At 34.4% G+C, this 12,882-nt stretch overlaps 1 protein-coding gene and 1 non-coding gene across 2 annotated transcripts in view; one reads left to right on the forward strand and one right to left on the reverse strand.

The window, feature by feature from the left end:
* Positions 1-12,882, forward strand: part of LOC129004421 (tRNA dimethylallyltransferase-like) — a 152,190-nt gene that overhangs the window by 115,942 nt on the left and 23,366 nt on the right. The window contains exon 5 of the mRNA XM_054433001.1: positions 1,512-1,639. Coding sequence (XP_054288976.1) covers positions 1,512-1,639 — 128 coding nt within the window. The remainder of the gene's footprint in view (positions 1-1,511; positions 1,640-12,882) is intronic.
* Positions 1,930-2,000, reverse strand: Trnag-gcc (transfer RNA glycine (anticodon GCC)). The gene has a single exon. It is a non-coding gene; the product is annotated as a tRNA-Gly (tRNA).

Genomic DNA, 12,882 nt, shown 5'->3' on the forward strand with positions numbered 1-12,882 from the left:
GTAGACCATTGAAAGATTTGAAGACTGGTTTGATGTGGTGTTTCGTATCCGGTTGTTAGAGTGAGCTGATGTTGGTTTTTTGTTATTGTTGGGTGAATTTTACTAAGATCAAATTTGCCCTTTGGTTACATTGCAAAATTTTAAGCAATAGCATTTATAAAACATACTCCCTTAGTAGATTTCTCAAATGTTCGCATCCACCTATGGATCAGCTGAAGACAGTTTTATTGTGAGTTCTTTCCGGTGCACTGTAGAGGTCGTGTTTTGTTTACAATTTGTTTCTAGTTATTTCAACATTTAACCAAATAAAACACTGCAATCATAAAGAACAACGTGTTAGTCATATAGCCAAACAGTAAAGCACAATTCATAGAATTAACTCTAAAATAATAGAAACACCATTTTGTCAATGCTACATAGGCATTAGTCACTGACTGTCGTGTCGAATTTTGTCTTAATGTAGGGAATTTTGCCAACTTTTTTACAACTATGAAAAAACACATTAAAAATACAAATAAGTCCAACGAATTGTTGGATGAATTGAAGTTCTATATGTTGCTGATTAAATTACACTCTAGTTGATGATCCGTTTACCTTACGTTTTCAGGTACGTGTTAAATGGACGGTATAACAACGAGAAAAAAAGTATAACATTGAGAGAAACACGCTCTTTCTTCATCAGCCAAACGACCCCCCAAAAACACACAAAACATAGGATTGTGTTGGCGATTGGTGATCAACCTCTTGTATTTTCACAGCAACCGCTTCATATTTCTTTAGTAGAAGTCCACAGCCATCGTAATTATGGTTATTATAATTGTATTATTACAGTTGACGGATCTGCCTTGTCATTTATCCCGTAGTAAAACACACAGGGTTAACGACCGCCGTTTTCTGACCTGCTGGGTATTTCGGGGCCAGAGAGAGAGGAAGTCTAAATTTATTGTCCGTTCAAACCGAGAGTCGATGACATTTCGCACGTTTGCTAAATTAGTCGATGATTTTATCGCTATTTCGGTTCTTGACTTTACTCGGTACAGTTGTAACGCAATTCGAAGACGTAAAATTTAGTTTTTTTTTTGCTGGGTACGGTAATGCAAAATAAATATATTTGCAGAAACTGCAGGTCGTACTGTTAATGTTCACATACTGTATCATATAAGTTTAGATTATGACGCCGACACACTATTATATTATAGGGTTTAAGATGTCTGAACGATAAGTGTTGACGTTGACAGTTTTGTTACTAAGACCAGCAGGTTCATTAAGCAGGAGCATTTATTAAAAGCAAAAGCGCATTGATGAGGGGCAGTTGGGATCATTTTCGAACCATAACAATTATTTGGACTTTTCCCTTGATTTTACCATACCTTAGATTACAGGGGAATTTTCAATATTTTCTTAAGGATTTTTGGAGGGGAGTTTTCCCCCTTGGACCCGCCACTGATGTTAGGATAGATATGTTATCCAGGGCCGGACCTCTGTAACTAACTATGGCTGTTGTCCCCTAGGATACCCTGGACAGTCGTCTGGACGCTAGGGTAGACAAGATGGTCACCCAGGGACTGGTAGAAGAGCTACAACAGTTCCACGACGAGTACAACAGACAGAGGATACAATCGGACGAAGGAGGTCCACGGTCAGTCTAATCTGCTGTACGTAGTAAGTAGCTATGAGTTCGCTGGAGGGTGGAGGTCATGATAACATAGACATAATACGAGACAAGGCATATCTTTTAACATCGTGCGTTGGATAAAAAACTTCAACACACAGATTGCTTGGGAAGTAATTAGAGAAGTAAACTAGATTGGTTTATTTTTTTCTATTTTTTTTTAGTAAAATAAAAAATTTAAATGTACAAACGAGTGGAAAAATATCCTGCCATCTCAATGACTTAAAATATAAAATATCGGTTGGACAAAATGTATCTGCATCGGCCGGGAATCGAACCCGGGCCGCCCGCGTGGCAGGCGAGCATTCTACCACTGAACCACCGATGCTATGGGATAGTTGTCTTCAGTATACATACATGGCAGAAGACGTTTATCTAGATACAAGTTTAATATGCAACTGCAATGCATTTTGAACAATTTTCAATCTCTATTTACGGCTTTAGAATCCATTAGGATGAAGAACAAAGTACCACCAAAACCCGAGTGAATTCCCGAACAATTCAAGAAAGGGCCACTGGGTTCTAATATTCTCCTTCCTGAAACATTTTAATTCATTCGTTTGCTTCAGTATGTGTCTACTCTGTGCTTATATTTAAATTCAGTTTGGCTAAATACATCATTTCAAAAAAATTTATTCGTCGACATTGTTATAATAAAGTCAATGGTAATATGCTAAAAGTATTTACAAAACTATATTAAATGATTAGGATGTATTTGAAGCAATCTAAATGTACTCTTGAATGGTTCTACAGTATTTTTTTTGTTACACTAAGTTTATAATACCATGGACAAAGTCAAAAATATATTGACCCTGCATGTATAGTCAGTAGTAATTTATTTCTTTGTGTAAATTTATTTTACAAATTATGATGACTGAAGGAGCTGTCAGTATTTTGTATATATTACATACTATTTTTAGTACCAAATGGAATAACTATTTACATACTATTTTTAGTACCAAATAGAATAACTAAATTTATCAATATTGTTAAATACATTGTTAAAAAGTTAATTTTAAATCAAAAATGTTAATTAATTGAAGGCACATATACATTTTTGCTAGTGTTTACATTTTAACAATTGTAAAAAAATCCAAATTCAATCCAGTTGTTAAAAAACTATTTAACATCAAATAAGTATAATTTATACTACCGCACTATAATTATCGCGTGGATTTTCTACACGTCTGCTTATTTCCTGTTTGGATCTCAGAAAAAATTAAATTCACAGACCAAACGTTGCCGCCAGTAATTTGTCTGTCGAGATGAAGCTTTAATTGATTATCCTCACCAAACGAGGACAAATGTGTTAGCAAGCTGAAGCAGTCGTTAAACCCGACTTGGTATAGGTTGGGGCGCTCGGGAAATATAATAAAGTTATACAGGGGTTTCCGTAATTAAGTTCATGGAGTTTCGTGGGTGAAAAAAATTAAAACTATGCTCTTTTACAAAAATAATTGTATTTTTTAAATGTAGATCTTAAAAGATATTGACGATATATTTTTGAAATTTCGTAAAGTTTTCAGGTGCAGTTTTAAAAAAAATATGTAAAAAATGTGACAGTCTTAATTTTTTCAACTTAAACTATTAAAATTTGATTGTTGGTTTTTGGAAAAAATCAATAAATTTTCCACAAGCTTCTGGTAGTCTGAGTGAAAACAAACATTACGTTAGAATCGGGGTGTCGTAGTCAATGACAAATCCACACAGATTATATCACATTAAACTCATCCTCTATTATTCAGCTTATATTATGCACCAGTGTGGTGTTCAAAAGTAATGACAATTTGTACTGTGGAGTGTGGTTGAATTATGAATCAGTCGTAGAATAAGTTACGGTTAGGCAGAAGGGTCGAATATATTGTCGACATAAGCTCACCTTATCGTAAATCGGACAAGAAACACTGTAACATATTTTCAATGTATTAGTCTGCTATCAGTATCCGTTAAAATATGGTTGCGTGGATAAATCTTAGTATACACTTCGGATATGTATTGCTAAGTATTTACGCTGCGGCATAGAGAAGTAATTTAAACAGCGGATATGTGTTCCCAAGTATATATACTGTAGGGATATGTTAAGTATACGACTGCGGATAATACTATATGCAGAGTGGCGTGCGGCTATGCGTGAGGCGTTATAGGTCGTTTACCTGTGTTAAACACCTGTAATTGATGTTAGACAGTTCACTAGCGGCACTGTGATGTAGTAGAAGTTGAATGAACTGTTAGACAATTGTTTACAGTTTTACCTCTGACTTTGGTTGATGTAAGTAGATGTGGGTGTTGCATCCGGTTACATTTACTGCCCTGAAAAAAAAGAAAAAAAACACGGGAAAATAAATAGTGTGTACGTGTTGTATTTGGTCAAAATAGTAAAAAAATTGTAAAACAAGAAATACACAGTAGACATTAAGACATTCTATTTTACTGATCTTCAAGGGTGGTCCGTACTTCTATAGGACAGTTTGTTTAGTTTTTCATTGAATCAGTTCTTCTCTGTGGTTTTTTAGGGTTTACAAAAAAAAACAAAAAAAAACAAAAAAAACAGCGACTACTTTTTTTAAGTGAAGACTTAATATTTTTTATAGCAATCATATTGGCTTTGACTAACATTTGTATAAAAATAAAATTCTCTAAAAGTAATATTACATTTTCTAACAAACTTTTCATTTTGCATATAATGTCGGTCAGATAATGTAAATTTCATTTGGTACCAAAAACGTATAAAGTCCTAAAACTAGAATAATCTTGAACACAAATTTATTTTGTCTTATTTTTTGTTCATGTACAGTGTACCTACAGTGGATCTTGTGCCCTCAGTTTATTTTCTGTCTTAATGTGATCCTTGATTAACATTTTTCTGTTTGTATGTTACCTACACATTTTCAATGGAGTGTTTTTCTTCTATTAACTAGAACAGCTTCTGGGCTCTGATACATTGACAGCTTAACACCCTCGATTTGAAAAATTCTAAGAGATCAGTCCAATTTCCTTTAATTACGACAGTGATTCTTCCCAAGTATACCGTACGCGTACATACATTTACAAATTGTAAAAAAATATCGAAGATAACTTAATTATTTCTTTAAGTGAAGTTTTGGGACCTTAGTACACGTCTTAAAATAAAATACAAGTTTGTAGCAATAACCCCATTATTTCATCGTTTCATAATTTTTTCATGTATTTGCTTTGACTTTCTTTTTCAATTTCAAGATTGTATTTCTCGGAAGTGTTAAATATTCTATTAATATTTCATCGACCGGTAGAACAAGCGAGCTATAATAGTAATAGTCAAGGCCTTGACTGTGGCGTTGAAATCTGTCGGTGTAAAATATAATAGCGGTAGCAACGAACCCGTCTGACCTTCGGTAAATTTTGGCAGTGATCGCAACCCGCGCTCGTGCCCGTGTGTGCGGATGTATGCGCTGACAGCTGGAGAAATCCGGCATACGCTTACCATGAATATATTTCAAAAATCTACCTAACGTATGAAAAATATACCTAGGAAAAAATTGCTAAATAAAATACCTACGGAGTTTTCTTAAATGTTTAAAACTAAGATACACAATATGTATTGTGCGCCCTTAAATGCTAACTAAATAGTTATCACGCATCCCGCCGATACAGTCGGACCCTTAATATATTTAAAAAAATGTTAATTCAAAGGTCTCAACATTTGTTTAATAGTATACGATTGCTGCGAGAAAAATGTAATATTTGCTAACTCAAATCGTCCACTAGGTCAGACCTCTCTTTGCGACGGGACTGTTAAGTCAAAGACCTAAACAAATTTTCTCATGCATACCATTGTAATAATAATTAAACTCAGACATCCTACCAAACGATTCAGACATACATTTTATTATCATTGTTATCGTTATTAATATTCTTATGCCTTGTTATTGTTATTCATGGTCATTCTGCATTGCTATTGTTAATATTGTTATGTCATAGTTTTATAGCTGTTATTGTTGATTGCTTGTATTGATGCAATTGCTGATAAAATGTTGTTTTGTTGTAATATAATGTTTTGTATTTATATAATCTTATTATGATCTTAACTGATTGTATTTTGTAAATGGCATTCCCGTGGAAAATATAAATGAAAATGAAAATAATAGATAAAAATGTCCCCCACAGAACAATACGACAACTATATTGGTCCACTATTTCCGGCGGGACTGTAAAGTCAAGGGCCTCCAAAGTTAGACGGGGACGCGGACATAATGTCTGACCGGTCATATATCGTGGTAATCCACTCGGCGGTCTTTGGACGCTTGCCCGAGATGTGGAGCTTTCAAGGTCCGCCGAGCTTTAAATTTAACTTTACTGCCACTACTTTGTAGTCGGACTTTTCCAACTGTCACCGTTTGTGTACACCCGCTTAAAATGTTTATGGTCGTCTTGAAAACACTACTTTGTTATTTTTATCTCTAATTTTTGTAGTGGGTTTTGCACCTAAAACCTTCATGGGTGACTGGGAATCTTTAACTATATTTTTAATTGACTTTAGTTATTTTAAATTCTAAAAAGTATACTATTTGATATTTTAGAATAAAACTTGTGTTTGGTATTTATACATAACCCCTTATTTCGTAGTCTGGTTTGTTTTCTTTTTTATAATTTTGTAAAGGGTTGTTGTTATTTTAAAATGTATTTTTCGTAAACTTTCATAAAAAAATGTTATGGTTTTTTTTTTATTTGGAAATTCGTATTGTGTTTTGTTATGCTATTCTTAAACTCAAAATCTTAATTTCCATTTTGGTTTTTGTTACCTAAACAGTTTTGTTGTTAACAGATTTTCTCCTCTGCTCTAACTTTTGTTGATTTTTGTTATTTTAAATGTATTTTTCGTAATTATAAAGTTTTGTAGATAAAAAAAATATTTAGAACCTTTTTTTGCATATTTCTTAAAATATTTTAATCAGTTAGTGCGGCTTCCTACTTTAATCTATATATTTTTTAAATCTGTTTCAGTATTTTAAGAACAAGTGTATGTACACGTTTCTATTTACAGTAATACTTACCATTTTATAAATGCCATTGTCTCCATGGCAACAAAATATTTATTGTTCACGATGACAACTAAATAAAGTGTGTTACTGAGTAGAAATCAATTAGAGCTTGAATGTACAAATTGAAAACACATTTTAAGGGGAGTCGCTACTGAAAAACTACCAATTTTGTAAAAACTTGATTTTTTTTATTATTTTTTTATCTTGTTCTATGGATTGTAAGGTTTCAGAAAAACATAACATTTGGTATAATATATATTTTTTTCACTGTGAAAAAAATATTTGAAGTGAAGCGCGCACACCTCTTTTGGGGCATCAACTAGGCCTAGTATAAACCAACGTATAAACTTCAACCGCTGTTTTCCGCGACTTTAAAATTTTGTTTTTTTTTTATATAAAAGTTCTTATAACTTTTTAACTATTGCAGCTATATGAATGAAATTTTTACCACACATTGTTTATACTATAAATCAACTTTCTGTGCATGGATATTGTAATTGGGTAAATAAAAGTACATGAAAAAAAAATTATAAAAATTTATAACCTATAAATTTTTCAAAAACTTATTTTTGAAGCCATAACTTATAAACTAATTGAGAAAATAACATGAGTATGCACAGAAAGTATGTGCTTTCCTTGCTCTTTAAAATAAGATATCGAACAATAAAATTGGTTCAGTAGTTAAATAGTTATAAGAGATTTAAAAAACCCCATTTTTTCCCGCCAAAAAACTTAAAAAACTCCAAAAAGTATGTAAAAAATTTTTTTTTTTACTTTAACGGCAGTAAATCTTTTTCTAAGACTAAATGAACTTAAAAAAGTATATATGATAATTTTTAAAAGGATTTTATTAAAAATCACTAGTTTCAGTAGCGACTCCCCTTAATAGAAAAATATCATACATTTTGCTTATGCCCATCAAATTATGATTGCCAAAATAATGTATTTAATGTAGAGTAGGTATACTAAAAAAACGGAATGAAGATTTTTTACTTTGCATTTTAAATAAATAATTGTAGTATAAGTAATTTGATGGTTAGTTGTAGGTAGTGTTTAGCTCAAAACTCCAGCTAAACATTGCGTTAAGGGTTAAGGCCAACGAAATAGTGTACAGTTATAAAATACTGCTTAGTATCTTAAACACTATTTATAATGAAAGACAACTTATTGTTTAATCGTCGTCTATGTCCTCGCCAACTACAATATCGTTGAAACTGGAAGAAAAACTGAACTACAATTTGCACGCGGTATGAAAAGCTCATTCGACTACTTGCATAACATTGTTTACGCCATGTCTATAGTATAGAGGTATGTCCACGCATCAAAAGTCAATGATAAATCGAATTCATATAGATCGAATTACACGTACTTGTAGAGTGTCCCAAAGCATGCTACAGTAGACTATTGTTCAGGCTATGGTAATGCAGAATCAATGAAGCCCTATAATAGGCTAGCGGCTAGACGGTATAATAGGATGAGGCTAACTTGATCGTAGTGTAATGCCATTTGAAGGAAACCTCTTGATAAGTAGGCCTACTCAAATGACTGCTAAATTTTTGGATTGGTGAGGGATTACTTGCATCATGTGAAATTGTTGCATACTTTGACGGTTTTTGTAGACATTAAACGAATTAATGCTTTGTGTTTGTTGTAAGTGAGATGTGTTTAATTTGTTCGTGTTTTTGGATGGAGAGTGATTAATAATTCCTAAGCTACCGTGGAGAGAAGTTAATATTTTATTTTGTTGTCATCGTGACCGATCAAATTTTGTTGCCATGGAGACAGTGGTATTTTCATAATCTATATCCATAAAAGAGGAAGTATGTTTGTACTGTATGTATAATTTTGTCATAGTGAATTTTAATGGATTGTTTATCAGAAAATGAGTTATTCGTTTGAGATCGGTGTGACTGAAGTCATTTTTCTGATCTTGAATATCTTTAATTTAAACCTCAGTACAGTAATTTCGTGTTAACCAGTTTAAAAGTATCCTTATTCGACGAACGCCTCAGCCAGTCAGTTTCGCAGGAAGGATGATCCGCAGACCTGTATGTGCATTGCTGGTTACGTCACAACTTTACCGAGTACAGCGCAGGCGATATCGCGGCACTACGCAGAAGTGGTGACTGAACGTTTCTCCCGCCGATTTCCCGGCTTCTCCGAACATATTTGCAAGTTTGGCGGGCTTCCAGGTCCCAGCCAAGCCTGAATGTGAATTCGCCTTGTTAAATGAGGATCAACCCGATGAGTTTTTGCTTTTTGTGTGTTCGAATAGAAGACCTTTAGTTAGTTATCCAATGAGATGAATTAAAATTAAAAACAATACCATTTGGATTGAGTGGTCGTAATAAAATTATTTGGGTAGCGGAGTGTTCACATACATGTTCAAAACTGAGGTCGTCGGTTCAATTATAACCTTTCATTGAGCTGTTAATTTAAATTCTATTCGACAAAGTTGACTTTGGATGGCTGCATGACCACAGTTTGGACAGTTTCTGTACAAAAAACCTGAAAATGCAAACGGTGTTAATAAGCACAAAAATAATCATAAGTATCGACTTTGGATACTGCAAGCACGCTTCTTATCCTATTTGCTTGGAAAGCTGTTCCAGTTAGTTTTGTTTCTGGGATTGCTTTAGCATTTTTAGGTTTTAACGTATAAAGACACCTTGGTATACGTCTTAACATGGTCGGTTTGATCCCAAGCGTGTCGTTTCTAAACTAAAACACTGATTTCACTGGGTAACAAATAATTATACCATGAACATAATGTATTTTAAGATGCTATCAACCATTGGTATTGGTTGGTATAGGCCTAGTACCAAGTATAGAGGTTTGAACGTTCCTCAACAAATTAACGTAAAAATACCCGTGGTGTCAGAAATCGCACATAAATTCACAGTAAACAGTACTCACACTCTTGAAAGGAACAAACTTGTTTTCGCCAATAGCCAAACATGAATGGTTCAACCTCTATACATAACAATGGGACCGGCGATTGTGCCCTGTAACTACACGACCCTAACTATCGGTAACTCAGTTAGCTGTAACTCAGACGCGGTTCGTGAAGTCTTTTGAAATTGAAATCAGCATGAAACACGCGTTCTCGAGTTATACGTCGTAAAATAGTGGAGCTGCGGTATGGCGGGCACCTCTCCCACATAAACAGGGGACGGCACTTGGAAACCGCACGATCAGAGTTATGTGTAGAGTGCATGCATGTGGAGGTGCTAAGATTGGCGAGGCGGTAGAGTAATGAGCTAGTGAGCGGACAAATATTCTAGTATATATTCTTGTATGCAATATTCTTGTATGCAAGCTTTGGAAAAAAATTAAAAAGCTGTTTTCGTTCAAAAAGAAAGGAACGTAATTTGTGTATGTCAGAGTAGGCCTATGCTAAACGAGTGCTGAATTGAATAAGAATGTTCGTGTTCCCTGGATACGTACAACAGTTGATTCTTTAGTTAAGGTATTAGTTTTAAAGTATAAAAAATGTTTTTAAATGTGTTTAATGTATGTTTTTTGTAACATTTTCAAACCATCAAAAAAGCAAGTGATACGTAATGGTACGTTGGTGAGCAAGTTCAGGATTAAGGATTGAATTAGTTTTAATTAAAGTTTAATCTGGTTGATTTTACATACATCAAAGGAAATTCCCTAAATACGCATAATCTTTATGAGTCTGCTAAATAATTTTAAATTAATTCCTTATGAATGTATAGGGTTGTTTTTGGTTACAATTGGTTAGTGTTTGTTCAACAATATTTTCAATTTTGGGATTTCAACCAATTAAATTTATAATATAAACAACAGTTTTCTCTGTTTTTACCCGATAAAACATGTTTACGTTTTTTAACAATAATAAATTAGTCAGCATTGGCGCACAAGCATATAACAGGCTTCAAATTTCGCAAAAGAAAGGGACTAAAGTAGACGCGTTATCCGAAATCAATGTTCTTACAAGTACATGTTTCAACCTACGTTGTGAAATCACAGTGGTGTTTTCGTGTAGGAAGACTCCACATACATACAATGTCTGTAGTGACTGCCTAAACGTGACGACGCCTCACGGCTCTATTGTGAATAATCAGGCCACTTTCGCAATACTAAGAAGCAATGTTGCACACAGCCTAGCACAGATCTCCGTAAATATTTCCTGTTAGATTATTGTAAGATTGCAACAATCCAATAATACAATCAGCTGATTTCAAATTGTATATTGGTACTAGCTGTAACCCGCGGGCTTTGCCCCGTTTAACTTCTTAATTTTCAAGATTATCTCGTTCGCATGGCTCAATCACGTCCTGGTTGAAGTTTGTTCGCTACGCTCACTCACCTTTAGGTTGGAGCTCGTTCGCTGCGCTCTAAGATTCAATAATTCCATTTCTCATAAGGTTAACATGGGAAACTCCAGAGACACTGGGGTGGAGCCCGAAAGGATTTTTGAAATAAGAATATGCCTATATGTTAATCGGGAATATCAGCTATCATCATGCCAAATTTCAGCCCAATCCGACCAGTATTTTTCGCGTTCACTTGTCACAAACATACATCCATACATCCATCCATACATCCATCCATACATCCAAACTTTCTAATTTATAATATTATATATATATATTAGTTGGATAAGTTTCACGTAAGAATATAGAGCCATTTACTTTGTCTACTACAATAGAGTTTTATTTTGTTGTAAAATCTAAAGTACAGTACGTTGATAATATAACTTACAGTATTTCTATGTTGTTTTATGTTTTTTTTTACCGTGTATGTTAAACTCGTTTTCTACTAAGCTATACGTTTTTGGGTTGACTAAGTTACCAAAAAATACAATCTATCTTACCAAACATCAACTTACCTCAAGTTTCTCTTAACAAGATAAACAACTAGGTGTGACTTAGTGTTAATATATAGTAAAAACAAACAATTCAGTAAATTTAATGAAGTTGATGTTAAAACTAGGTGGCGTTCGCAGAGGCATCCACAAAATAGAGCGGAGTCATCAAGGGTTTATATTATATTGTTTTGGTCATACTGCAGTAATACCAGTCGTTTTTAATGCATGCGTTGCGGGTCTAAAGTAGCAATTTTACTCTTTAGGAAGTAAAAAATGTTTTTATCCTCTATGGAGTAAAAAATCAGCTGTTGTCAACTCAGTTGTAAATTTCTATTATAAACGATTGCATGTATCGAAATATGTATCGATTCGTGCTTCGAAATTATTTTAACCTACAGTCTACAGTCTCTTCCTAAAGCGTTTTAGCTTTGCAGATACATTAATCCATTACCACACTCAACACGCTCACCTTTACTACTTCCTTCACCACCCCCTACGTCGTGGACCTATTTCCCTCTCTTCCCATAACATTTTAGGATTGCAGATATATTAATGCAATTGCCAAAGACAGTTCCCACACTCTGCACTGCAAGCCTTACCACTTCCTTCACCATTTCTTACGTCATAGACTTGTTTCCTTCCCTTCTCATAGCATTTTTGGATTAAAGATACATCAGTCTAACTGCCACAGACGGCTTTCACACTATGCTCATACTTTACTACTTTCTAAGCCTTTTTCTACATCGTGGACCTGTTTTCATCACTTTCCATAGCAATTTAGTATTTTAGATACGTTAATCTAATTGCCACAAACATTCCCCACACTCCGCACTGCTAGCCTTTACTACTTCTTCCACCATTTTCTATGTCGTGGGGATGCTTCCATCCCTTCTCATAGCATTTCAGCATTGCAGATACATTAATATAACTGCTACAAACGGTGTCCAGTTCCCACACTCCACACTGCTCACCTTACTAATTCCTTCACCACTTCATACGTCTCGGAAATTTTCTCTCCCTTCCCATAGCATTTTATTATTGCAGATACCTTAATCTAATTGTCATAAACAGTTTCTATACTCCGGACAGCTTGCCTTGACTACTTCCCTCATCACTTCCTACGTCGCGGACCCGTTATCCTCCCTTCCCATAGCATTTTTTGATTGCAGATATCTTCATCTAATCGTCATAAACAGTTCCCACACTCCGGACTGCTCGCCTTTACTACTTCCTTCACCACTTCCTACGTAGCGGACCTGTTTCCCTCACTTCCCATAGCATCATAGGATTGCAGATACCTTAATCTAATCGTCATAAACAGTTCCCACACTCCGGACAGCTTGCCTTGACTACCT

Source organism: Macrosteles quadrilineatus, unplaced genomic scaffold (assembly GCF_028750875.1).
Source record: "Macrosteles quadrilineatus isolate MER2022 unplaced genomic scaffold, UCM_ALF_1.0 Scaffold_9__3_contigs__length_116548681, whole genome shotgun sequence".
In the NCBI taxonomy this organism is placed as follows: domain Eukaryota; kingdom Metazoa; phylum Arthropoda; class Insecta; order Hemiptera; family Cicadellidae; genus Macrosteles; species Macrosteles quadrilineatus.